The sequence below is a fragment of the Cynocephalus volans genome, chromosome 11, assembly GCF_027409185.1.
Source record: "Cynocephalus volans isolate mCynVol1 chromosome 11, mCynVol1.pri, whole genome shotgun sequence".
Taxonomy (NCBI): Eukaryota; Metazoa; Chordata; class Mammalia; order Dermoptera; family Cynocephalidae; genus Cynocephalus; species Cynocephalus volans.
In genome coordinates, this window is record NC_084470.1 from 99,360,136 (window position 1) to 99,387,618 (window position 27,483).

Genomic DNA, 27,483 nt, shown 5'->3' on the forward strand with positions numbered 1-27,483 from the left:
AGTGGAGACTCTCTGCAGGGTCCTGAGGTGGCACAGGGTGTCACATGGTGGGAGGGCAAGGGCATACTAACATACTCACTTGCTCTCCTTATAAAGCCACCTGTGAGGGCTGGCCAGTTAGCTCAGTGGGTTAGAGCATGGTGCTGATAACACCAAGGCCAGAGTTCAATCCCTGTACCAGCCAGCTGCCAAAAAAGCCACCAGCGCCACTCCCAGGATAACCCAGTCACCCTCTAACCCATTAACTCATTAGTCCATTGATGCTACAACATAGATGAACCTTGAAAACATTATGCTAAGTGAGAGAAGCCAGACATAAAGAACCACATATTGCATGATCCCACTTACGTGAAATGTCCAGAATAGAAAAATCCATAGAGACAACTATGGTTTGAATGTTTATCCCCTCCAAAGTTCACGTGAGTTTTGATCCCTAGTGTGGCAGTGTTGAGAGGTGGGGCCTTTGGAAAGTGATTGGATCATGAGGGGCACTCGGGATTAAAGAATCCCTACATGCATTGCCTCCAGACAGCCTTAAGCAGGAAGTCGGCACTATGGGCAGGAGTGACATGAAGGTTCCTTTGTTCTAGGTAGTACTCATTTTCCAGGATTATAGGATTTGCAGGCATGAAAACATCAACATCACCCTGCAACACTTTCACGCAGACCTCACCGTTGGATTCCACCCCAAGCCTGGTGGGGCTGGGCGTGGCGATTAGAGCCGAGCTTCCACTTTACAGCAAGGAAACTGAGGCTGCGGAAGAGACGGACTTGCTCCAGATCACATGAGCACCGCGCAACGAGACCCAGGCCTTGAGCCGCACACTCTGTGCCTTTCCTTTTTGAGGACTGATAGTTTACAGAGGAATCTGTGTCTTGAAAACTATTTTGTAAGTAATTTGTTCCAGCAACAGAAAAGAGGACTCTCTTTCTTGGACTAAAAGCTGTTTTGCACCCTCCCCTCTGTCCTTTTCAGCCCTGCAAACACACAAAGAATGATAGGAATGTCACACACCTGCATGTGCCACGTTGCCAGGAGACCAGGCCCAAGTGAGGCGCAGCCCCACTCAGACACTCGTGGGGGTGGGGCCTTCTCAGGAGACGCATGCAGAAGCCATGCGGGGCAGGTGGGCCTGGCCAAGCAGAATGAGGGAGCAGGAGCACTTGAGGCAGCTGAGGGAGTCACAGCAGGGGCAGGGACACATGCAAGGGCAGGGCCTCCCTCCAGGTCCACCAAGGCCAAGCTTCTGAAACATGGGCGCGGGTGGCATGTGAGAGATTTAGGTAGCACACGTGTGACACTAGATGACACTGAGGTGCCCCGCAGGCGGCCTCTAGTCAGGAGAAAAGCAGTTCTTAGAGGAAACTGTGTTAGGCAGGGTTTTCCAGAGAGACAGAGCCAACAGGGTGTGCAAATAGACAGATTTGTTGTAAGGAACTGGCTCGTGTGGTTATGGAGGGGGAGTCCCACGATCTGCAGGGCGAGTGTGTAAGTCGACCCAGGAGAGCCCTGCTGTTCTTCCAGTCCAAATGCCAGCAGGCTTGGGATGCAAGGAGAGCCGACATTTCAGTTTGAGGGTAAAGACAGGAGAAAGCCAGTGTCCCAGCTTGAAGGCTGTCAGGAAGCAGACAGGAGTCCCCCTTGCTCAGGGGTGGTCAGCCTTTTGTTCTATTCAGGCCTTCAGGTGATTGGATGCGGCCCACCCACACAGGGGAGGGCCGTCTGCTTGACTCAGTCTACAGATTCAAATGCCCATCCCATCCAAACACCTTCACATGCTCAGAAGAACGTTGGACCAAATATCCGGGTACCCTGTGGGCCAGGCAAGCTGACACATGCAACGAACCCTCACTGGAACTTCACGCAGGGGTGAGGCAGAGGGACAGCAGCACGTCCTGATGCCCAGGCCAGAGGGGCAATGGGAGGGGTGGTGTTACAGGCTCGGCTGGGCTGCCAGGTGGGCACCAGCACCGGGGAGGACACCCAGCCCAAGGGAAGGCCAGCAGGAGCAGAGAGCAGGGCTTCTCTGCACTTCCTACCCAGCCTCCCTCCAGGGCACAGAGCCTGGGGAATGGACTTTGCAGGGTCACTCATCCCCAGAGAGCAGGGCAGGGCAGGGCGTGAGTCAGAGCTGACGGGCAGGACGCAGACCCAGAACTCCTCTCACATCAAGGAGACAGCTCTGTGTAGGTCTCTACCTCTCATTAGTACTTGGTAATTTTATCAGAGATGGAGCCTTGTGGGCAACAGTCATTACTAGAATTTAATATTACTTTTATGATTATTGTATTTATTTTTACAGTCACCTTCTATTAATGGCAAGCAATGCTGGTTATCCACTTAGTGCCATAGAGTTTTCTTCTAGTTAAAATGGTTAAAGTGTACTTAGAGAAAAATTCAAGGTCGTTGGAAGGACCCAGGCATATAGAGGTGAGGGGGCCCACTAAGGCTGGCTTAGGCTCTGAATTTCTGGTCAACCAGATGCCATGGGCCTCCAGGCAGGTTCGACAGGAGTGCAGGGCTCTGCTTGCTGGAAAACTGAGCCTAGATCCAGTCAAGCTACCGGCTTGTAGCTATATGGGAACAAAGCAGCATGTCCCCACACACCACGCCAACTCCACTGTGTCTGACTCTTTAGGACACACAACCTGGTTTCTGCACCAAAAGCAGCTCTAAAACAGTGTAATGGAGGTCTCCCTTCAGATAGATGGTTATTTTTGAAAATGTGGTTTGGAGACAGTTGAGGACATTTGAATATGAAAATATTAATTTTGTTACTGTGATAATGACACAGTGGTTGTATAAAGAAAAAACATCTTCATCTGATAGAAAAAATAAAAAATCTCATAAACAAAGAAAAGAGAGGTTCACCTTTGGAACCTTTGGCCACAGTGAATGATGCTGCCACGAACATGGGTGTGCAGTATCTCTTTGAGCCCCTGCTTTCCCTTCTTGTGTGTGCACACCCAGAGGTGGGACTGCTGGGTCATGCGGTGACCCCACGCCTAACTGTTGAAGGGACCGCCACAGCATTCTCCACACGGCTGCATCATTTTACTTTCCCACAGTGCAGCACTGGGACCCAGTCTCTGCATGCCCTCACCAACACCTGTAAGCAAGACTCTGTGTGGCATCCAGGGTCCCTCACAAGCCTGTCTCAGACTGACCTGAGTGGACCTGTGGATAGATTGCCAGAAGCTTGGACAGAGGGGGAGGGGAGAACTGCAGCTGGAAGTGGATGGGTGGACAACAGACGGTGTGGGGGGCAGACAGGTGGAGGGGACGGCAGGGTAGGTGGGTGAGTAGTGTGTGGAGTGGGGGTTGGTGGGTGGGGGTCAGTGGAGTGGAGAGAGGAGTGTTGACATCACACAGGCTGGCGGTCCTCCTGTGGAGACACATCTGTGCTAGAGACCAGAGTGCCCTGGCCTTCTCTCGGAGCTGGGATCGATCAAAGCCAGAGATGTGTAACCGCGTCCCAGCCATTCTCCAGACCTGTCCCGCCTGTCACCGGGCAGGGGTCCCTGGGTACCCTGAATAACCTCTGGCCAAATCTCCCCCTGGCCAAGGTCACACAGGCAGCAGAAGCTTGTGGTAGACAGGACATGGGCATTTTAAGTGCCTTTAAAGTAGGCAGCCAGCAGTTAGTTGTCAGCGCCCCCTGATGATCCATTCCTGCCCCTTGCCCATTCGTGCACAGGCAGAACTTACATACTGTGCGAGACTCTCCCTGCACCTGGGCACACTTCCACACAATTTGCAAAACCCTGAGGTTCAAATGGACTGACCCTTCCATGGGCATATGACTTTGGTCCAGCCAATCAAAGCACCTCGACCTCAGGCCAGAATGATTGGTTCAAATAGAGACATGTGCTGAACGCTGGCCAGCGAAATCCCTCCCTAGACACGTGCCAGCCAAGGGGCTCTGCTCCCACCATGACCACCAAGCTGGTCATCCTGGAGCTGCTGGTGGCATGGCTGCCCAATGTGGGAAGGGTCTGCCTGAGAGTGAAGACCACACAGAGGACAGAGGAAAAAGATTCCACAGGACCTCACAAGTGCCCTCGTATCCAGCCATGCCTCATCCCTTGGACTTTTCTATTGCATAAGCCAGCCAGTTCTCTGTTTGCTTGGGCCAGATTAGGTCAAGTTCCTGTCATTTATAATGGGGAAGGGTGCCCCACAAGGAACACGCTTGGGTCTTTCCCAGGGTGGGTTTAGCTGGGTGCAGCAATGATGGCTGGAAAATCAATTTCTCAAACAGACCCTATGCCAGGGAGAGTGGGTGAGTCTCCCAGCCAAGCAGGGAGACTCGAGGGGCTGGTAGCCATGGGGGAAACTGCTCCAGAGCAAAAGCTTTACTCACGTTCCCAGCTCTTGGGACCTGGCTCACTTTCTCACCTCTGCTCTGTGCCCAGACTCTGCACATCAGCTCCTGGGCCTTGTCCCAGAGGAGCCCCCAGCAACAGGGAGGCACTGCGGTGGGCAGGTGCAGTCTGAGCCCTAATCCTGGCCCCACCACGGACACCCCATGTACCTGGGTGTGAGAGCTCAGCTGTCTGTCCCCAGGTCCTCCTCTCTGAATTGGGGTGGTCGTGGTGCCCACTTGCATCTGTCAGTTTAGTCTAGCTTATGCTTCAGAAACAACTCCCCAAATGTCCACTGTTGGTTGCACTTGCTGTTCGGCCACTGAGCACTGCTGGTGAGTGAACTCACCTGGACCTCCTAGCGACATGTGAGGTTGGGGTTATCCCCAAGCATGACTGAGGAAGCTGAGGCATGCACACAGGTTGTATAGAGTGCTCACACCAGGTGCCCAGAGCAGGTCGGCTTGTGGCTCTGCTCCCTAGAGTCTGAATCCTCACACACTCAGCAGGACACACTCAGCCTGGATGTGACCCAAGTCAATTTCACTGACAATTAGGGGGTTAGAACAAGTCAACACCATGAAGGCTGGCAGGTCTCCAGGAAGGCCCCAGAGGGGCACAGCAGGGCCACGACCCTGGGGCACCTCGGCAGGGGCCTCCTCCAGCCTCTGGTGCCCTCTAGTAACAGCTGCCACATGCATGTCAGAGCTGCCCTTCTTGCTTCCCAAGGAGCAGGCCCCTCATTGTGTGACGACCTCCTTGCACACTCTGCCTGTGCCTCTAGCACACCTGCTGTCCCTGCCTCAAGGAATGCTTCTCCTCAACATCACAAGGCTGGCTCCTCTTGTCCTCCAGGTCCCACAGGCCCTTGCCAGCCCCCTGCCTGCCCCACTGGGTGGCTACTGCCCCGGTACTGCCCTCACATGCAATTGTGTTTTCTTCAAGGCACCTGCACCCACCTGCAGTCACCTCGGTATATATTTAGCCTGGCCTATTATTTTATCCCTGCTCAGAGTCTGTGCCTTGTCCCCTGCCCTGAGCGTGGCTGCTCTGGGACCCAGGTGAGAAGAAATCGCCTCTCCAGCCATGCCGCTGGGCTTGCTGGCCAGCCCTGGCCACAGGCTGGCCTCAGCCCCCACACCATGGACAGCACACTGACACATTCTGCTCAGAGCAGCCACAAGCCCAGCACCAATAGCTGGCGGTTTCGATGCCCTCTGTGAGCCGACGTGCACAGCAACTAGAAGGCGCCGCCACCCGCGCTTGCTTGCGCTGCAATTAACCTGATCACCTCGGCACAGTGAGCGCTGATTGTGCTTGGAGATGGCACGGAGTTTCGGGCTGGTGGGGCTGGAGCCCTCGGTGGCCTAACGAGCGTAATCGAGACAGGGCTGATTGTGCCAGAAAGCTGGAGGGGACCGAGCTGTGAGAACAGGCTGCGTCACACCCCAAATGGGATGGCATTTGCTAAATACGTTTCCGATGCAATTTCATGGTGATTACACTGATTTCTTGTTAGTAATTGAGCCTGGCACAGAGCTCTATGCCTGCAGCCCGCTGTCAGGATGGGCTTGTTTGGGAGCAGGAGGAATTGATTATGATTTATGGACCACTGTTCCAGCCTCGGAACCAACGGAGACACTGAAGAGAGGCAGGTGGGGCGCTGCCGGGCTGCAGGGGGCTCTGGTGCCCCATCCTGATGCCACACTGGCCTGCTTCCACTCTGGCTCTGTCACTCACCATCGGGGGCCCCAGACACTCTATACAACCTGTGTGCATGCCTCAGCTTCCTCAGTCATGCTTGGGGATAACCCCAACCTCACATGTCGCTAGGAGGTCCAGGTGAGTTCACTCACCAGCAGTGCTCAGTGGCCGAACAGCGAGTGCAACCAACAGTGGACACTTCTGCCTGGGGCCTGCCTGGAGACACAGGAACCCGGGGTCCTCGGCCCAGACACTGCCTGCCTCATCCAGAATCATCACCCCTGACTCCTACACCCACCCTCTGGGGCAGGAAAGGCCACCCCTGCTGAACCATGGCAGAAACAAGCCTAGAAACGGCCCCCGCCAAAGCCACACAGCAGCACAGGCTGCATCAACACCTTCTCTATCATGAAGTGTTTGTAAAAATTGTCATGAGGTTAAGCAGCAAGTTTGTGCTGGAAAGGCCATTTCCCAAACTCAGTTCCTCAGCTACAAAGCTATCAACAAAAGTAGGCTCTAAGGCCAAGAAAGCCTGGAAAATGCAATTCCAGCCTCCGCTGCTCCAGGCAGACCATAACCTCTGGGCACCCAAGCTTGCTGGCCACAGGCCTCCACTCTGTGCCAGGCCCTGGGGGTCAGAATCCACACTGTATGAGAAGGCCACCAGGAACCCTGCCTCCAGTGACAGGCTAGGAACCACTGCTCTTAGCTAGGGGCTCATAACCCTGACGTGCATGAGAATCACCTGGGGAGCTTCTAAAATGCACCCACCCCTGCTCAGCGGGGAAACTGTCTCCAGTGGGGCTCAGGCACTGGTGTTAGTGTCAGCTGAGGATTCTAATGTGTCACCAGGGCCAAGCGCCCCCAGGTCACACACTCACCATAACCGCACAGCCATTGGGCCCGAGTGCATCAGACCACCTGGGAGTCTGCGGGGACATGGGTGACCAAGAACCTGCGCTCCTGCTCAGTTCTCAGGTGCTGCTGGGTCAGCACGCCCACGGCCTGTGCGGTCCTGCAGGCGATGCTGGGCAGCGTCTCCGGCCTCCCCTGGGAAGTGCAGCTGGAATGTGGCCCATCCCACTTGCCTCCCAGCAAGGAAAACTCGGAGCCACAAGCTTTAGCAAAAATGTTTAATCTCTCCTTAACGTGTGTGTTTATGTACAAGTACTAAATCTGAAGATCAGTAAAGTAGGAAACAGCCAGTAGGTATTTTACACATCTGAGCTGAGCTCTGGTCAGCTGCGCCGCTTCTGTTAGAAACTGCGGCGAGAGACTGTCCGCTCAGACCACAAAAGTGATCGCTCTTCTTTTGGGTGGGGGATTGGCGGTGTTAAAGGACAGCTAATTGTGGGCTTCATCTTAAAAATATCTCTCTCTCTAAATATATCTATTCTAGCTTGTGTAGCACCAACGACGTGAGCCATCAAATCATGAACTGGGAGAAAACCAGGATGGAGGCTCTCTTGGCAAGGCCAGACCAGGGTGGGAGACACTCAGGTCCCTTGATGGAAACAAAGGGTGCCAGGCCGGTGCCTGAGACTCATTGCTGTGGGTCTTGGGGGCCCCCATACCCTCAGGCCAAGGGAGAGGTGGCCCAGGGCCAGTGCGGCCCCAGAGTTGGGGAGTGCAGGGCAAGCTCGAGGTATATCAAGAGGCCAGGCTCCCAGGCCCAAGTGCAAGCTGTCCCAGGCCCAAGTGTGAGCTGTCCCAGGGAGATGCCCTGGGCAGGGTGGGGGGCTGCAAGAAGCAGGCTACCCATGGCAGGGTGCCAACAGCAGCAGTGTCTGGGCCGGGACACACCAGGTGGAGTGTCACTTGAATGGCACCCTGTGCTGTGGCACTGGCTCCTGCACCCTGGAACTGCAGACACAGGGCTCACAGGAGTGTCTCACCACCCCTGGAGCACAAAGGGGGCCCTAGGGCCACCCAGGCCTGCAGCAGAGCTTGGGATTGGAGCTTCCTGGCAGGAGGCCGCTGGGAGGTAATAATGGTAGGGGGCTTGGGCCCAGCTCCTAGGGTCTGCAGAGTTGGGAGGAGGGAACTAGTGACACATAGAAACTGGAGCCTATGTTCATGACTCAGCAAGAGGCGTGGGGTCCAGTGGAAATGCTTGGGGACCTGCTGCACTGGGCAGACAGCATGGCTAGAATCAGCTCAAATCAACTTGTATGTAAACAGATACGGCTAAAGTGCTTGCGGCTAGACACACCCTGCAGTGTGGCTGGGTGGGCACACCCTTCTCCATTACCACCACCCAAGGGGTCAAGGGCAAACTGGGAGGGCTGAGCAAGGTGGGCCCACTCCCTGCCAGGGCTGGGCAGCCTACGGATGAGGGGACAGGGCTGCAGAGCCCGCACCTGACCCGTGCAGAACTGGAAGAACCGGGGGCTTCAATGTGAAGCCCACGTCCAGGGAAGACTGTGGGGGAAACAGACTCCAACCCCTGTGCGGCCAGGAGGCATCAGGAGGGAGACAGGCTGTGTGTGGGGAGGCGAATCTTGGCCAACACAAGAGGCTACCAAAAAAGCCCAATCTAGACTGCCAGCCTCAGCTCCGGCCAGTCTGCCAGGGAGTGAGCCCACACCTTTGGTGGGCTGGGGGCGGGGGGCAGGCCAGAGCCCAAGCCGGGCATGCACAGGACGACACTGGGCCCCGCTGCAGTGCCCATGGGACCAAGGAGCTCCCTGAGTCAGGTCACCAATTTCACACTGACCCCATGTGAAGGGTGGCTCCTAATCTGATCTCCGCGGTGTCCAGTCTGGCTCATGCTGCTAAGGAGGGGAATGAGGGGACTAGGAGCCCCACAGGGCGCGTGTTCTTCCTCAGGGCCTGGGCCAAGGGTGCCGAGGCTGGGTCTGGCCACAGTTAGCTGTCCCTTAAAGTCTGTGGGAATCTTTAGTACCATCGAAAAAGTGAACTTGAAAAGGGGACAGGCCGCTTGTTTGCTTTTACAAGTGACTAATCAATTAAAAAACATAAAAAAAGGGCCTAACGACCTCTAGTATTCAACACTTGCAGTTTTAAAAAGATCAACTCAGACTAAACGCTAGCACAATCATGCATAATGCACAGACCCTACACGTCCTGGAAGCTCTCAGGGGACAGGCGAGGAGTCTTCCCTTCCGATGTCAAACAGAAGAGTGGCTGCAGGTCGCAGGCGCAGAGCAGGCAGCTTTCTCCATGACCACTTGGTGCTGCTTTCCCACCGCCTCATCTTCTCATTCTGAGGTGTCCATGAATCTTCTCCTTCAGTTAACTGTACAGTACCCCACTGGGGCTGGAGACCGAGGCTAGAGCCACATATATATATATTTATATATATGTACAGACTTGTGTTAATTAAAAATTCATTCTATCTTGCTCACTGAGGGTGGGGTGGACAGCAGCTGACCTCCAGTCCCTCTGGTCCCTGCCTGTTGCTCATGGCCCAAATAGATCCACGTCAGCATGGTGGCCAGAGGGGCCCTGCCTGGCCCTTGCAGCCCAAGCAGAATGCAGCAGGATTTTTTTCCCCTTTGAAAAACAAAAACAGCCCCAGATGTCCCACTGCTCTGAAGGGGCAAGACACTGCTAAGATGCCAGACTGGAAGCCACCAGGGGTGATGTTGGGGATGGGGAAGACGGGGCGGGGGGTGGAAAGAGAGAGAGAGAAGGAAGGATGGAGGGAGAGGAAGCAGGGTGGTTGGGGGCTACCCTGGAGCTCCATGGTGGGGAGAGCTCAGCCTGCCTCACAGGCAGCTGGTACCAGGGGGGGAACGTGGGGGCAATAAATAACAGGAGCATGCGCTCTGTAACCCGGAGCCCCAGACCAGGTGGCTCCCAGAGGCACAGCCCTGAAGACAGAAAGGGAGCTGTCTGGTCCATGTGGAAGCCACCTGGAGACGTGGCAGTGCCGTCCTGCAGCCCCTCCATGGGAGGGGACATGGCGCTCTGCCTCGGCCGCGCAGAGCACGCGGTGAATCTGAGGATGGTGGCAGCTGTGCAATAACATAGGGGAGCTGGGCATGGAAGGCGGCAGTGGCGACCAGGACCAACTCGGCTCCTCTTGCCTGGCACTGGGCATTTTGCCTCTCCCTCTGGCTGCCAACCAAGACCCCAGACTCTCAGACGGCTGGTGGCAGCTCGGGAAGCCAGGAGCTGCCAACATTCCAGCCCCTCGTCCTGACCTCAAGGAGACAAACCAGGCTGGCTGCCCCTCCCTCGGGCAGGCCCCAGCCTCACCCCTCAAGCCCTCTCCTGTGAAGGCTGCCGGGCAGCTCCCACTGGTCGGCGAAGGTCCCTGGCCCTAGCCGTCCCTCCTGTGCTCTCCTAGCCCCCGTGCCAGCAGCTCTGGGCACAGGGGTGGCACAGCAGGCACCTCACATCCACATCAGCGAAAGAGCTGGGACCCCTGCCAGGCGGGGGGAGAGGAGGAGGAGGGCCGGGAGGACGCTGGGCCACCTGCCCCGAGCGCCATGGGCACCCCGCACAGGTGGGTGAGGGCCGCCTCTGGCTCCGCCTCCCGCTGTGCTGAGGGCCGGGCTCAGCTGCTCAGGGCCATGGTGTCCACCACCTGCTCCAGCCTGCTCCGCAGCCGCTGCCGCCGTGTCTGCTCGTCCTTCTCCAGGGCTGCCAGGATCTGCAAGGTCGGGGAGGGGCATCAGAGGGCTAAGCTGGGCATGCGGATGTCCAGAGGGTCACACAGCAAGGCCATGCTTCCCCCAGAGCCCTCTGTGCCGTGTGATGTGGTCGCACCCGGCGGGGACTCTGGAGCAGATGCCAGAGGTTCAGGCCCTCCCATTCCCAGCTGAGGGACCTGGGTTTTGAGCTTGGACCCTTGGGATCCCAGTGTGAAGAGTATGTGCCCCCAGGTCATCATTCCTACCCTCATCCCCAAACACAGCAGCCTCTGGTCCCTCAGCACCCAGGGTGGCCACGCTGCTGCCCACTCCCCGTTCCCACAGCACCTGTGGCTTCCCTGGGCCCCTGGACAGCAAAGCTCCTCAGAAAGCCTCTGTGGCCTTCCCTGCCCCTCGTGAGCCCCAGGACCTCCAGCTTGGTCCCCACTGCCACTCTCAAGACCACCTGCTGGTCACCTTTCTTGTCTTCTAGGGCGTCTGCCTGAAGACCACTTCAGCATCCTGCTCTGAGTCTCTGTCCCACAGCCCCGCATGCAGGAGCCCCAGGGCTGGGACTGTCCCCTCCTGTGCCCTCGTCGCCCTGGCATCTCCCCTAGCCTCTGCTCAGCTGACAACCTCCATGCTTGGCCTTGACTCCAGAGTTCTCCTGACCTCACATCTCCACCGCCCTCAAATCTGAAGAACCCGAAGCCTGAGTCCTGACCTCAGACCCAGGCCTCCCCCAGCCTGCCCCACCTCTCCACCTCAACACCCAGATCCCACCCAGAGCCCAGCCCCACACCCAGCAGCCAGGCCATGCCTGTGTCTGAACCTCCACTGGCCCTGTCACATCCAGGGAAATGGCCCAGGTCCCCTGAAGCCTGCACACCCAAGCACAGCCCCATTGTGTCACATCCCTCCCTGTCCCCAGCATGGCTCTGGTTCAGCCGGCAGCCGCCTACGATCCTCAGACCACTGGGCCCGCTCTGGCTTCAGGGCCTGGCACTGGCCCCGCCTGCCCAGCACTGGCCCCCCTCTGGCCCTGTGCACTCTGTCCAGTGAGCCCAGGGATAGGTCCCCCTTCCCGGACGCCTCATGGAGCCCCAGCTCCATGTGTGCAGACAACAAAGAGACCTGCAGCCTCACTTCAAGTCGGCAGAAAGGACACTAAAAGGAAAACCCCATGGAGGAGCCTGTGCCCAGCCCTGGAGATGTCCACCCAGCTCGATACACCTGGAGGTGCTCAGGCATCCTGACCCCATCCTCCACCTCGGGAGACATTGCTGTCTCGTCTGCCCTGCCCCCACCTGGTGACCTGCCGCAGGCCCAGCATTTGCCCTACCTGGCTGACTCCCCTTCCTACCCTGGGGAGCTAGGCGGCTGTTAGGGGCAGGGAATGAAGGCAGGCACCAGACTGTGATGCAGGGAGGAGCTGGCAGACAGGCCCCCAGGAGGGATTCTGCTGGGCAAGGCAAGCAGGGAGCAGGCAGGGTCCCTCGCCGAGCAGCTCACCTCGTCCTTGTACTTGGTGATATAGGAGTAGATCTCGTGCAAGGCGCTCATGCTGTTGAACTGGCTCAGATGCAGCCGTGACTGCTCAGCCAGGTAGGCGCTCATGTCTTGGTCGCTGATGGCAGGCATCTTGGCGATGTCGGCATAGTACCTGGTGGCCGACGCAGGCGCATGAGGGGGTTCCCAGCCCCGCCCGCCCTGTCCACCCTGGACTACCCGCCTGCCTGCCCACCTCTCCACCCAGCTCTTGTAGTTGGGGATGTCCTTGGCGTAGAGTAGCTTGTTGGAGGGTGAGTCCTTGCCCAGCTTGTGCTCAGACGTGGAGCAGGAGTCCATGAAGGTCTGGGCCACCACTGACAGGCAGGCATCTGTGATGCTGTTCTTGTGGATGTCGAACACAAACTGCGGGTTCTTGATCACGTTCACCCAGAAGCGCAGGGGCAGGCTGCAGGTGGGCGGGCCAGGCACATCAGGGCTGGGTGGGACCCTGCTCTCTGGGCCTCCACACCCCTTCTGTCTACACAGCACGAGATGGGGCTGGCCAGCTACCGCATGGCCCTCCTGGCTGACTCCAAAGTGGTCATGGATTTTCATGCAGATGGGGAAACCAAGGCCCATAGTGGGGGGGATCCCTCAGTAAATGTAGGCTTTCCCTGCTGCCCAGCCAGAGCTGTGCTGCCTGGGGCCTGGTGCCCCAGCAGAGTATGACTCGATAGTTGGCACATGTGCTCAGAGGCGCGCACTCACGCACATGGTCACCCGCACGCGGGACTGCAAACCACGGAACCACCATACTGCCCTCCTAGGCCTGTGTGCTGGCTCACGGCCCTGCTCCTATATGGAGACCCACAGCTTGACCCAGGGGACGTGTCCCCAGAGAGCAGACCTCTGTGCCAAAACGCCTCCTCAGGGATTACTGCTGGCAGGGCTGCCCAACCATCACTACCGTGAGTGGCTATTTAAACTTAAGTGAAAGTTAAAAATTCAGACCTTCAGTCGCACCTATCACATCAAATGCTCAGCAGCCACAAGTGGCTGGCAGCCACTGCTCTGAACAACACGGATCTAGAACGTTCCGCCATTACAGAGCATTACTCTGAATGATGCTGCCTCCCCAGCAGCCTCTTCTCCTGCCACATGGAGCCCCCTCAGCATGGGCCAAGAGAGGTGACCTTGAGGGTCCTCCATCCCTAGGTCCCCCTGGGGTGCACCCCAGCCTCGGGCGATGGCATCATGTGGAGGCCAGCAGAATCTTAGGAGGGGTGAGACTGCTGGGTGGTGGTGGGGTCACCCAGGAGGAGCCTGGAGGAAGACGTCAGAGGCCAAAGGCCCAGGAGCTCCAATGAGGACATGGCAAATGCCACGGAGGCACTCAGGCCCTGGGAGACAAGGCCAGGTGGAGAGGGGCTGCTGGCCATGAGATATGGGGGCCATAGGGGTGCAGAATCCAGCAGAGAGAGGAGCTAAGAGGAGGGGGAGCAAGGGTGGATATGCACGAAAGGAGGAGGGGAGTCCTGGGTTTGGGGGTGGGGGGGCTCATGGGGGAAGGAGGGGACACTGCCTGGTACAACAGGGTCTAGCCATGTGGGGGAGAGGAGTGGACCTTGCCCCAGGTGTGGTCTGCATAGTCCTCTTCCAGAATTCCCAAGGGCCATGGCAGGGAGGCCAGATGTGCACAGAGGGTGTCCCCCTGCAGCAGGCGGGAGCCTGGGTGTCTGCTGGGGCCGGGTGATGCACACACAGCAGTGGGGCCCACTCCAGTGGGCTGGGGCTCTGCCAGACTGACCCCCAGTGCTGTGCCTGGCAGCCCAAAGCCAGGGTGTGCTGACCAGGACAGGCTTCAGACCAGAACTTGGGGGCCCTGAGTGGGGAGCGAGGAGCTCGTGGAGCCTGAGGACTAGACTGCCTGGGCAACAGAGGAAGCCAGCACTGTGGGGCCGGGTATCCACGACCAGGAAAAGAGATCACTGCCCCGGAAGGCCAGCCAGGCCCAAGAAGAAAAAGGACTCTGGGAGGAGCGCACCTGGTCCTGGGTACCCACCCTGCCTGACCTCACAGAGCCCAGCTCATGCCTGCGCTTGCACCTGTGTGCCTGGCCACGGTAGGTGCCCCGCCCCATGCACTCACCAGTTGCTCTTCCAGGTGTGGCGCACGTCGGCATCGTGGATCTGATGCTTGTCGGCCTGCTCGTCCAGGAAGTCAAACATGTACTTGATGGCCAGTGGAAGGGCCGAGCCCCGGTGCGCCGTGCTGAAGATGGTCTCAAACAGGTCGTCCACAAACTTCTGCAGCGTGCCCTGCAGGGGGCAAGGGCACAGAGCTCCAGGTGGCCACAGGAGCAAGGTGAGGATGGGGCTTGCTCCAAGCTTGGCGTCCTCAGGATGGGGCCTGGCCGTCCCTACGTCCCTGCCACCCATCCACCGGACAGGGCCCACCTTGGTGGCCAGCAGCCGCGTCAGGTAGATTTCCGAGACCATCTTGCTGCCACGGTCGCCCTCGCGCTGGTCCAGGTGGTCATGATTCTTCACCAGGTGCCACAGCTTGGTGCCGCTCTCCAGGTCAGGCGTGATCATGGGTGTGCGTGAGCGCAGGCTGTCGGGGCTGCTGGCTGTGCGCAGCATGCTCTCTGCGGGACCCCGGCCATCAGCGGGCAGGGCCCCCAGCATCAACCTGCCTCTGGCAAAGCACTCCCCCAAGCCTGCTTCCTCATCTTAACACTGGACATCAACCCCACCGCCTTGGGCTGTCAGGGACAGCCACTGACAGCTCAGAGGCCTATACAAGAGTGGACAGCGCTGTCCACAGAGAAGCACAGGCTCCTGAACCTGAAGGAGGGCCAGTGTCCAAGTGACAGGCTCTGGAGAAGTCCCCTCAGTCTTCCTATGCCACCTGCTGCAGTACAGAAGCCCAGGGGGCACCCTGCCCCAGCCCAGGCCCTCACTGTGCCCACCCAGCCCCTCACCATATCTGCTGAGGGACTTGGTGAAGGTGGAGGAGTTGGAGATATTGTAGGCAGATGTCTGCTTGGGCACCAGTGCCACTGAGGACCCGTCTGTCACCTGCGGGGACAGGGATATCATGACCCACCAGAACACCACCCGACACTGGCACTCTGCCCACCTGGTCAGAAACCCAAGTGACACCCCTGGTCTGTGCCTGGAGGAGAGGCACCTCACTACTCGCAGCCTCAGTTTCCCCATTGGGATTGTCCCAGGGCTGGCAGAGGGACCACGGGCACAGCACAGGGTCCAGGACTGTCCACACAGGCAGTGTCCCCTTTTCTCTGTGACATTTACGACCCACCACACATTAGGCCGTGTTCCAGCCCCAGGTTCCCAGACACCCGTGTCCGCACTGCTGCAAGCCCCTGAGAGAAGTGTGGCTGTCACCTGATAGTGAGCCAGAGTGTTTAGCCTCTTCCAGTCGTTGTCAATCTTGGTGGTGACGTCTTCGTCCTGCAGGATGATGCGTGCCATGCGGCCCTGGCGCCACTCTGCGGGGAGGAGGGCGCTGGAGAGCGGGGCCACAGGGCCTCCCTCCTAACCTGAGCCTCTCGTTTGGCTGTGGCATGGCGCAGGAGTGGGGACAGGACCACCCCGGAAGGCAGGGATGTGCTGGGGGAACTGGGTAAGGGACTCTGAACACAAGAATAACAAGGGAGGAGGACACCTTCCTTGGCTCAGCCCCTCCACCCACTGCCACCGCCCTACCCTGGGGCTGTCTGGCCTTCCTCGAGCCTGAGACCCTGTTCCTCTGCCTGCCACCCCAGGCCCTCCATGGCGGCCCCAGCCTCTCTGGGCACACCTGCTGCAGGACCCAGAGCCCCACTCCAGAACTGCCCCTCCCTTGATGGCCCCCACCTGCCCACCCCATGAGCAGAGGCCCCCCGGCTCCAACAGCCACTGTCTCCTGAAGTACATTAGAATCCCACCTCACCGTGGCCTGGGGAGCCCACCCTGCTCCCCTCTGTGGCTTTCCACTGTCCCATCCAGCGCAGCTCTGAGGCCCTGCCTGGACTTCCCCACCAAGCGGGTCGCTTGTGGCTCCCAGACACTCTCTTGGCCCCTCTGCATCAGCATGCATATGCTCACCTGTGCAGAGCCCCCGACCCCTGGACTCCAGTGTTAGAGCCCAGCCCATGCCCCAGGCTCCCACTCCAGCATCAGAGCCCCTGACCCCTGCTGCTCACCCAGGTCCATGTCCCCAGCCTTGGGCCGCTGGGAATAGGGCACCCCCTTGTACACGGCATCCAACAGCTTCTCCTTGACCTGCGTCACCGTGTCACAGTTCAGCCCCTTCACTGGCACCTCGGGTGCATTCTCGTTCTCGGGGTTCACGCAGTTCAAGGTCTGCAAGGGGTGGGTGGCAGCATCAGCCCCGCCGCATGCCCACCTGGGTGTGATGAGGGCAGGCGTGCTGGGCGAGGGGCAGGGCGGGCAGGCTGGCCATTCACCAGTGTCTTGTAGTCAATCTGCTGCCGGATGAGCTTGTCCTCACTCAGGGAGTAGCGTGCCTCACCCGTGATGGCGTCGATGGGGCCCTTCTCCATCTGCTGCTTGATGGCGCAGTACAGCATGAACAGCGGCTCCCCTGCGCACTCCTGCAGCGGGCGGGGCATGAGGCTGGGCTGGCTCGGGCTTCCTGCCCTCGGCCCTCCCTCCTGGAGCACGTACATGGCTCCCAGGTAAGGACAGACGCACACGCTTCCAAATGCCTTTCAAGTGGCAAGTATATGTGTCCCTGGGCCCAAAGCCCAAGGAAGACAGGGAAAGGAAATTAATAAGTAAAACAGGCCCATCGCCCTCATGTGCAGCAATGTGGGAATCCTAAATAAAACACTGGTAAGCAGGCGCCGACAACACGTAAGGGATACAGCATAGCCAAGCAGGCGCACACCCAGGAAGACCAAGGCCAGCTGGCTCCGCCCAAATTCTGTATTGGCTCAGCCCGCAGCAGGACCAGCTCCCAGCCCCCAGGACAGAGCTCACCCGGAAGGCCCCATCGCACAGCACACACCCCTCTAGGTGTGACTATGATCTGCTGGATGTCGGGGACCCACCTGGCTGGGTCCCCTGCAGGTGGAAGGCGCCCCTTTCTCCTTACCTATCCCTGCAGACACACTAGCCCAGGGAGGCTCACAGTACTGAGGGGTGCAGGAGTCCACGGCCCGGGGCCAGCAGGGCCTCGGGGTCTAGTGAGGTGGCCCCTGGGCACTCAGCAAGGGTCTGTTCTGCCCCTGCCCCCAGTAGCTCACCCACTGGCTCCCCACACAGTAGCCTTAAGGGCCATCCCCTGTTCCCACCACAGGGCCTTTGAACAGCTATCCCTATAGACAGAACCCTCTCCCTCAGCTGTTCCTGGTCCTTCTAGACCCACCCCAACGTCCTTTACAGAAAGGCCCTCCTGAGCACCCAGTCAAGGCTGCACCCTGCACCACCGTCCTGGAGACTTGCCACGTCTTCCTGGCACCATTGTTCCCCGCAATGAGCTTGTTCACTTTCCCGCCATCTCCCCCGGCGTGAAAGCTGCCTGAGAGACAGGCCAGGCCCCAGCACGGACACTAGCTGAACAACAAACTGGAGGAATGGAAGCTGTGTGAGGAAAAGCTCATGGCATTACAGCAAAGTGAAGAAAGCTGGCCAGCCAAGTTCAGCCTGCTGGCCCTTCAGGGCTGGCCCCAAGTACAAGTGTCTCCCCTTGTAGCACCTAGGCTGGCTACATCTGTTGCACAGGGGAGTCCCCACCAGAGCAGGGGCAAACAGTCCTCCACAGGCCCTGGCTGTCCAACAGAGGTCAGGAGGTGTGAATGTCCCCAAGTGGGCAGCCCTGCCTCCCACCTGGCCCCTGGCAAGTGAACAATGGCTCTGCCCCTATAACCCCACACTCCAGGCACCTCATTAGCACCTGCACTAATTAAAGAGACAGCTGCTAAGGAGTGGCCACAGCATAGGTCATCCTGAGACCTTCCAACAACACGCCTGTCTTTGATTCAAGTTTCATTTGTAAACTTGGCTTTATGAAGTCAGCCAGGAAGGAGGAGGGAAGGGCACAGATCTGGACACAGTGGCATTAACAGCTGCCGCTCCTCCTCAAAATGCCATCTGAAGAGAGTGAAGGGAGTGGCCGAAGAGAGGACAAGAGCCTTTCAAGGTCTTAAAATCAGATGCCTGTCCAAAGGCTCCTGGGCCTGGACCTTGCAGAGGGCAAAAGGAGAACAGCTAGTCTCTGAAGGCCAGAGGAGTGAGGTTATCAGCCAAAGTTAGACAGCAAAGAACTGAGGAGGCCAGGATTCGAACCTGGATCTATCTGATGCCACAGCAATGCCTCGTAAAGCCCAGGTGTCCGCAGAGGAGGCTCATCCGAGCCAGGCCATTTGCACCTGACTCAAGAGCAGCCTTCCTGTTTCATCCCTGGCCACTTCTTCTCTAAGGCCTGCCCAGATGGCACAAAGGAGTAAAAGAGAGGCTAGAAAAGAAGGAGGCCCAGAACCTAAGACCTCTCTGCGTCCTTTCCCTCTTTGGCCTCAGTCTCCTGCACAGTGAGGGAAAAAGCGGTGACCTCAGACTCCTCCAGCCTCAGCCATGAATGTGCAGAAACTGCCCAACAAAAAGTGTCACTTTTCAAGTACAAAGGTAACATAAGTATGGGCAGTTCAATAAATGATGTCAAGTGCTTCTCCGTTTAGGAGTAGAAAAAATCAAGTTAGATCCCTACCTCATACCGTACACAAATAAAAATTTCTTAGCATAACACTGGATGTTGTATATTTTTTAAAAAACTCCTATAAATCATAACCCTAGAAAAACAGGCAAAGAATAAAAATAGACCCTTGCAAACTTAGCTTCAAAGGAAAAACAAGTGACCGAACATGAAAAAAATGCCCAGTTTGTTAAAGAAAAGCCAACCAAAGCAACAATATCAATCTGTGCTTATGAAATTGGCAAAGGTGAAAAAAATTCATTAAACAAGGGTTATCCCAGGCTGGTGAGACTCTCAGATGCCGAACTGGTGCAACCTTTTACTGCAAGACAACATGGCAGCAAGTATTACAACTAAAAATGAGTATGCTTGATCACCCGTACTCACTCTTCTGGAAATCCCTTAAACCTTAACCCAGCAGGCAAAGACAGCAGCACTGGAGTGCTGGCTGCAGTGCTGGTCATAGCAGGTAAGAATTCCAGCTCTCCCAACACCCATCAGCACTGCAACAGCTGGACAAACGACATAGTATCCACGTGGTGGAACACTACACAGCTGTTAAAAAGAACAAGGCAACACCTATGTCCTTACTTTGCCCAAAGTGGGGGGGGGGGGGCAGGGAATGAGGTGCCATGCAAAATGTATGGCACTAAAAAGAAAGACACTCTAATGAAGACAATGCCCAGCAGCAGGGCTTCGTAGTATTAAAAGCATACTTCAGTTTAGAAGCCAGCCTGGGAAGACAGGCACCAAAACACGGATTGTCACTACGTCCAGAATTCAGGTGGGGTGGTCGCCCCTCCATACTTACTTCTACATTGTTTAAGTGTGTAAAATGAGCGTGGATTACCTTTTAGTTAAAGTTTTTGTTTCTAAAGGTAGCACACCCAATCCGGAGTGGTGGGGGACTGACAGCCTTGGCCACACCCCCTGACGTTGGCAACCAGCCCAGCAATGACCACTGAGCCACTACTGGAAACACCCTGAGCTCCCAAGATGGGAAGGTGAGAGGCCAGGGCTTCAGCCACACCCCTCTGACATCTGCATCCAGCCCAGCAATGGCAGAGCTGTCGCTGGAAGGCCCCTGGTCTCCCCTGCTGAAATAAAGGGGGTACCACAGGACTTGACCACGACTCCCCACCCTATTTCACTCCCCCCTTCCCCTCTCTTCTCCCCCAACTGCTCTGCAACAACATCTTAGAATGTAAAAAATAATGAATTTTAAAAATAAAAATAAAATATCGTTAAAAATGAAAAAAATAAAAAATAAAGATAGCACAGATTGAAGAAGATTTGGATTGTTTAAAAAAAGCTTGTGTCCTTAAAGTTCATCCATGTTGCAGCACATGCCAGAATTTCCTTCCTTTTAGGGCAGAATCATATTCCACTGTGTGTACAGACCACATTTGGTTTAATACTCATCTGTCAGTGGACACTTGGCAGCTTCCACATCATAAGCCAGCCACGAAAGAATAAACACTGTGTGACTCCACTCACTGGAGGTCCCTAGAGCAGTCAGATCCATAGAGACAGGAGGTAACAGGTTGGGCATCAGGCGCCGGGGAGGGCGAGGGGAATCAGTGTACAGTGGGGAGTTTCAGGAGGAAATTTTCAAGTTCTGGAGGTGGATGGTGGTTATGGCTGCACAACAGTGTAAATGTATTTAATACAACAGAATCGTACATTTAAAAATGGTTAAGATGTTTATCTAACCACAACAAAAGAAAAATTTTTTAAAAAGGTTTGTAACATGCTAAAAAGAAATGAGCTATCCAGCCACAGAAATACACAGAGGAACCTCAAATGCACACATCTAAGTGAAAGAAGCCAGTGTGGACAGGCTACCTGACCCCAACTATGTGACACTCTGGAAAAGGCAAAACTATGGAGACGGTAAAAAGGTCAGTGGCTGCCACAGGCTCAGGGGTAGGAAGGGATGGTCAGGTGGGGTACAGGGGATTTCAGAGTAGTGAAACTACTCTGGGGGACACTGTAATGGAGGAAACGTGTCACTGCACATTTGCCAACACCCTTAGGACAGGCAACACCAAGCCCAGGCCTCCGTGTAAACCCTGGATGCTGGGTGACAATGATGTGTCACTGTGGTTCATCCACTACAACACACACACCACTCTGGTGGGGGATGCTGGCAATGGGGAGGCCGTGGATGTGTGGGGGGAGGGGTTGTGCTGGACATCTGTCCACCTTATGCTCAATTTTACTGTGAACTTAAAATTGCTCTGAAAAATAAAGCCTAAGAAACAGCAAAAACAAAAAACCCAAGAAATAGTGTGTGGCAAAAGGAAGTCATTGGCCAGCCACAGGCACCATCCTGGCGCAAGAGACACAAGCCCCCGGGGGGAAGCAAGTCCTCAGCTTGGCCACCTCCACTGCGTGGCCTTGGGCGTGTCCTCGTGTCCAGCATCAGCTTCCTCCTCAGTGTCATGAGGTGGGTAGGGGAGACAACTGAGTAGGTCTGGGAGCTCCCCAACCTTGGGACCCCTCTGCCGATGTGGGTGGCCGGGGCCAGCGCAGCCCACAGCCCACCCCCTCCAGGCCTGTGCTGCTCCCACCCCAAAAGGCACTGGGCCTTCCCCCTCCTTGTGCCCCTCCTACTGCTCTCTCAGCCAAGACTGCCCTCCTCTTCCTCCTGCATGACCCCACATGGCCCTCAGCACCTGTTCAAAATGCAGCCACTCCCCCCAACCCCGTGAAGCAGACCCACCCCACAGACCCCAGGATAGCCCCTCCATCCTCTCGACTTGTGTGGTACTGGCGGACACGCTCTGCCGGGTTTCCTGGGGATGGGCCCGTTCCCCGCACCCCAGCATGAAACAGAATCCACACCCAACCTAAGTTCTCAGACCTACTGCTGAAGTAAATCCCGTCTCTCTGGGTGTGGAGAATGAGGATGAAATGGGGACCGATGAGGCTGAGACACCTCAAACTCTGTTGCCTGCACACTTTAAAGCTGGCTCCAGACTGCTGCTCCCTTGGTTTACAGAGCCCAGTTTAGCGAGAAAGTAAATAAGTCAATCTTAGCAGAACCATGCTTTTTTACAGGAAGTGCACAGCTTTGTTCTATCTGCCACCAGTTCCACATAACAATACAGTGATCATTCACCGGGCACTCACCACTGCCCCAGACTGCTGTGTACACACAAACGTGCCACCTCCCATGATGGCCTCAGTGCTCCAGCTCTGACCCCATGCCCACCAGGGCCTTCTTTGTAGCTGCTCCTCTGCCTGGGACTCCCCCCTCTGTTCACAGTTCGCCCTCCCTGCTCACTAGCAGACCCCTTGCCTGTCTCCTGTACTTCCTATCCACCATCTATCAGGGAGCAAAGACACCCAGCCAGGACAAGGACTCCACTCTGTGCACTAATCTGCGTATGGGTCACTGAGCTGTGCCCTACTGAGCGAGGGCTGACAGCCCTGTGGGCCAGTGGAACACAGATGCTACTCCTGGATTTGATAAGAAACTGGGAGATTTGAACCCAAGCAGTCAGCACCAGCCCCAACCCTGACTGCTAGGATACTCTGCTGGTCACCTCGTCCTCAGAGTGTCAGCCAGGCCACGGAGCCCACGCAGGGAGCAGGTGCTCACGCACACAGGCTCCACGTGGAGGCCCTGCTGCTCCCGCTGCTTGAGAACGCGGGTCCTCCACCAAGCCTTTGGGTTCTCCAGGGGAGGGCAGATACCCGTATCTGTATGACTTCCCAGTATCTGAAGGTGACCAATTCTACTGATTATAGCCCAAATAAAGCCCAGGGGGACCCATGTCCAGCCCAGGGTCACAGTCTACAAACTCTGGCCTACACCCCAATCTGAACATGCCCAGTACCTGTCTCCTGGAGTGTGGACAGCATAGAGGAAGCCCAGCATAGCCATCCTCACCTGCTAATGGGTGCCAGATGGGAGCCCTTGGGCACCTCCCCAGGCTGGCCCCGGGCTGGGCATGCGACCCTTTGGAAGCCACTGCCTAGGTGCCCTCTGCCCTCTTCAGCCTCACAGCCCAGCTCCGGGCTCTGGGCAAAGCATGGAGACCTGGGCCTGTGCCCAAACAGCTCGGCCACGTGCTTCAGCGTGAGGACATCCATACCTACCTCAGTGGGTAGGGTGAGGGTCTCAGAAAGAGACGGGACAGGGGCAACGAACGCAGTTTCTGGGAGCATGTGCGTGGTTACCCCTGGAGCCCTCAGCCTGTCCTTTCCCAGCACCTCTCTCCCCTCCTGGCTCCCGCATCTCCCCACCCTTCCCCTTCCCTCCCACCACTCACCCAGCCTCTGCCGCCCGCTCTCAGACCCTCCTCTCCTACCTTGAGGAATTTGTACAAGAGGAAGGTGAACCAGTTGGTCAGCATCTTCTCCGCCACCGACTCAGTCCTGGGGGTGCAGAATACCAGTAGGATGGTGTCATCCCACCAGGCACCACACCCCTGTGGGCCCCACTCTCCACTCTGCTACTGCAGAGCTGAAGGTCAGGCCTCAAAAGGCACCCACGTGGGTGGGCATCAGGCAGCTCTGGGGGCTGCCATGGAGACCCTAGCCCTTCATCCCAGAGCCCAGGCCTCTGGACATAAAGACACAGGCCTGGCATCAGTGGGCCCCAAAGGGTGCCTGGCACACCTGGGTCCCCACTGTCAGCACCTGGTGATGAGGAGGCTGAGGCTCGGGGGATCCAGTGATTCCTCACACCCCTTGACCCCTACCTGGCTTGGGTACTTTCAGCACAGCAGGGCCCTCACTGCCCCACCCCCAACACATATGACGCCTCCCAGCATACCCCCCACTCTGTGCCCCAGACCCAGCAGTCCCTCCCAATGTCTGCTTCACCCCCAGCACATACCACAGCCCCCCATTTTGCACCCCGGCCCCCAGAATGGCCCCTCGCATCTGCCCCCCAGCATGTGCCCCACACCCCAGTATGCACCCCCTCTGTGCTTGCTCACCCCCAGCACACGGTCCCCCTGCTCTGCACCTGCTCCCCCCAGCACATCTCACGACACCCCCCAGCACACACCTCCCTTTGGCGCCTGCCCGCCAGGGGTTCCCCGTGCCCACCTCCAGGTTGTGCCCAGGCCCAGCCCCCAGCACCCACAGGAGGCTCACCGCCTCAGCAGCAGCTTGGGGTGGTTCTTGCTTTCCAGGTTCTTCTCAATGAGGTCGGACAGCAGCTGCTTGAGCACGCCTGTGGCGTACTCCATCTCACCCTGCAGGGCCGTCATGATGAGCGAGGCCACATTCCCGCGGTCGCGCATGGAGAAGCTGCGCTGGGCCTCCAGGGTGCGGATGAAGGTCAGCAGGAAGTGCTTCTTGGTCAGCAGCTGCCCGAACAGTGTCAGCGACTTCTCCACATTGGCCTGCACCTGTAGGGGTACATGGGCCTGCTCGACCACAGAGGGGTACCCAGCCCCCACGGAGGACACAGGAGGGAGGCCCGCCAGCCCAAGCCGGTGTGTGTGGGCAGCATAGGGCCAGAGAGCAGGCCTGAGGGCAGCTGACACATTGCTCTGACTCTTCAGGGCCCCAGCAGGCCAGTCCCCATCCTCAACTGTCCTTGTCATCAACACAGATGTGACGTGGCAGCGGCCACCAATGCCACTGTCATCAGGACAGCCCCTGGCCACGGACACCCCAGCCACAGCAGCCTGAGAAGCCCACTGCAGGCAGACACAACACAGGTGTTACCAGCGCTGGTGGGGCCCAGCACGAGAGGGCCTGGTCTGCCAGCCTGGCCTCCAGTGGCCTGAGGGAAGCCCAGCTCAACACCCCACCTGCTGGGTGTGGGGTGCACGTCCATAGCCTCACTCTGCCTTCACAGCCATAACCAATGCACAAGTGTCCTCCAGACTTCACGGAGAGGCCACCAGAAGCCATTGAGGGCAGGCGGCTTGGTCAGGGCCAAACAGCAGGGAGGTGGGAAACGGGTGGCATGCAGGCACGGCTGCTGCAAGGAGCCTGCTCTCTCTCTTATTGGAACCAATTCTCTTCAGGGCAGGAAGTTCCCTACCAGGCTATGCCCAGAGGCCACCAGTGACAGCCGGCTCCCAGCCCAGGCAAACAGGTGACAGGTACCAGATAGAACACCCACAGTCACAGCTAAGACAAAGAGCCAGATAGACACAGCAAATGCAGACACTGAAAGAGATCCAATAGGGGGAGGATACGGAGCCCCTGGTGTGGCAGCAATCTCAGGGAACAAGAAGGCAGTGGGCAGCCCGTGGGTCCAAGGGCCATTCAGGTTCAGCTCAAGAAGGATTTCCCACCAACACAGCCACAAGGGGAGCAGGCTATCCAACATCCAACAGGATGCAGAGATGGCCCAAAGAGCACGAGAGAGCTGACCTGCCTAGTCCCGGGCTGGACTTGGGGAACAGCCTCTGCCCCTCTGCTGATCAGGCACACTGCCAACAGCTTGGGTGCTTCCAATATCTACAGAGCACAACCCAGCTCTCTGCGGGCCCCATAACAGGACAGCCATACTCCCACCCCAACCAGCCACTGCAAACTCCAGCTCGGTGCCCGCACCTCCCAGCATGCAGCCCCTACCCAGCCAAGTTTGGCATCCAGAGCCATCCCGGAAACCAGGCCAACTAAGCAGCATGTGGGCCTGACGAAGAGAGTCAGAGCCCACGGAGCTCAGCCACAAGACAGAAGCCAGGAGCCCAGGCTAAAGGGTAGACTGCTGGGATGAGGCTGGGCTTCCTGCCCCAGGCCCAGACCCTCGTTCCTGCCCTCCTGAGGCACTGTGGGGAGCACAGCCATGGTGACCAATCCCCAGGGCTCAGGGCCCCACAGTGCTAGTCCAGTCTTGGTTCTGCAGCCCGGCACCCCCTCCCCACTCAGCTGATACCTGGCCTAGTCCTACCTCCATCTCTTTGAGCACAGGGTGGTCCTCAATCCCAGGGAAGAGCACCCGCATGGCATAGGTCCTATAGTCGAGGAATGGGATGCCAGCACCGTCCAGGTCGTTGGTCAGCTCGTGGATGTCTGTCTGCAGCTCTGCAAAGGCTGTGGCCAGACATGGCATCAGGGCAAGGTGCTCTGCCAGCCCCCCCAGTCCCCTGGCCCCAGCCCCTCTCCATGGCCCGCCCTCCAGCTCCTGGGGCCAGGATCAAATCCTAGCTGTGCCACTTACTGGTTTCGTGATCTTAAAGAAACCAATGGGCCTCCCTGGGCCTCAGTTTCTCCAGTCCTAACAGGATAAAACCTTTCTCTCTCACTGGGTTTTCCCAAGATTAACCAAAACAATAGCAGAGAAGACACTAGCACCAAGGCCAGGCTGGGTGGGGCCTCCTGTATCCCAGACACTGGTGTTTGGGGTGGAGCAGCCATAGAGTGCTGGCTCCATTGGCCACCCAGGAAGGGAAGGTGTGGGAGGTGGTGGACAGGAGAGATCCCAAGGACAGCGGGCTGCAGGCTGTCCTCAGATCCCCACACCCCCATGCTGACAACCCCCACATGCACACCTCAGGCCACAGGGCCCTCAACAGGGCCCGCCCTGCTCCAGACCAGCTCTGCCTTCTTCAGGAACAAAGGCAGGCATGGCAGTGGGAGGGGCCCCAGCGGAACATTCCAGAGCCCTGAGTATTGGCCCTGGAGCAGCCTGCAGGATACGCTATCTGACCAAGAGCCAGAGGAGCACCAGGCAGTCTCTGAGGACATCTGGCAGGTTTAATTATGAGCCAGGGCCTTCATCTCCCAGGCACCACTGCCGGGCAGCATCTGGTTATCTCCACCTGGCCAGCCGTGGGGCAGCCGCCAGCCACTGCATCCACACACAGGCTGGCAGGTACAGACATTGTGCATGCCGGCCTTGGTGGACAATCACCCTCAGCAAGCAAGAGCCCCACAAGAGGCCCAGGCCACCTGCCTTCCACCCAGCCCAAAACACACACCTGCCTGCAGTACCCCCAGGACCGCCCACAGGCAGGTGGACGAGGCCGAGACAACCACTGGGCCACCCAGGTTTGTCTGGGACTGTGGGGGCTCCTGGAATGCAGGACTTTACATTTTGAGATTGGCCAGCCTTGGCAAACTGGACACCCTAGCCCAGCAGAAGCCCAAAAGAATTAGTAATAACTCCAGCTCTTGCCTTCATACCCCATCCTTGCAACAGGAACACTCCCGTGTCTGCCTGCTAGGGCCATAAGCGTTTGCTAGTTAGCATCTGCAAAATGCTAGGTCTTGCCTGGCACCTAACAGATGTTCCAAAAATGTCAACTATCATCAGCGCTGCTCTAGTCCCCTCACAACCACTGCACATGGGACCCCAAAAGGTGGGTGGCACCTAGCCCTGTAGCCATGTCAGCCATCCTGGGGCCAAGGGCTGTCGTCTGCCACCTCCAGCCCAACACACAAACCCACGAGCCTCCCCATTCCACCAAGCATCCACTGTGCAGACGAGGTTCTCTGTCTTAGGCCGCCAGGGATCCCCATGGGCCCTGGCCTCAGAGCCCACCTCCCTGCTCCCAGCATTAACCCTCACCCCCACCCCAACTGTCTGTACCCTGCAGCACTCAGCACAGGGGCTGGGGGTCTGGAAACACCAGTCTGGGGTCAGGCCCAGCTCTGAATGGGACGAGTGCAACCTTGGGCA

General features: G+C 57.6%; 1 protein-coding gene across 5 annotated transcripts in view; it reads right to left on the bottom strand.

Annotated features, from left to right (window-relative positions):
* Window positions 1-7,213: 7,213 nt before the first annotated feature.
* The window catches only part of PLXNA1 (plexin A1), a 54,817-nt gene continuing 34,547 nt past the window's right edge, over window positions 7,214-27,483 (bottom strand). For 3 of the 5 annotated variants that reach the window (XM_063113528.1, XM_063113527.1, XM_063113526.1), the window contains 12 exons: window positions 25,753-25,895; window positions 23,994-24,250; window positions 23,201-23,267; window positions 16,636-16,782; window positions 16,372-16,531; window positions 15,572-15,675; window positions 15,145-15,241; window positions 14,618-14,808; window positions 14,310-14,479; window positions 12,415-12,627; window positions 12,183-12,333; window positions 7,214-10,690 (listed from right to left, as the gene is read on the bottom strand). In XM_063113528.1, coding sequence (XP_062969598.1) covers window positions 10,595-10,690; window positions 12,183-12,333; window positions 12,415-12,627; window positions 14,310-14,479; window positions 14,618-14,808; window positions 15,145-15,241; window positions 15,572-15,675; window positions 16,372-16,531; window positions 16,636-16,782; window positions 23,201-23,267; window positions 23,994-24,250; window positions 25,753-25,895 — 1,796 coding nt within the window. In that variant the 3' untranslated portion in view covers window positions 7,214-10,594. The remainder of the gene's footprint in view (window positions 10,691-12,182; window positions 12,334-12,414; window positions 12,628-14,309; window positions 14,480-14,617; window positions 14,809-15,144; window positions 15,242-15,571; window positions 15,676-16,371; window positions 16,532-16,635; window positions 16,783-23,200; window positions 23,268-23,993; window positions 24,251-25,752; window positions 25,896-27,483) is intronic. The other 2 variants (XR_010024850.1, XR_010024851.1) reach the window with 2 other exon arrangements.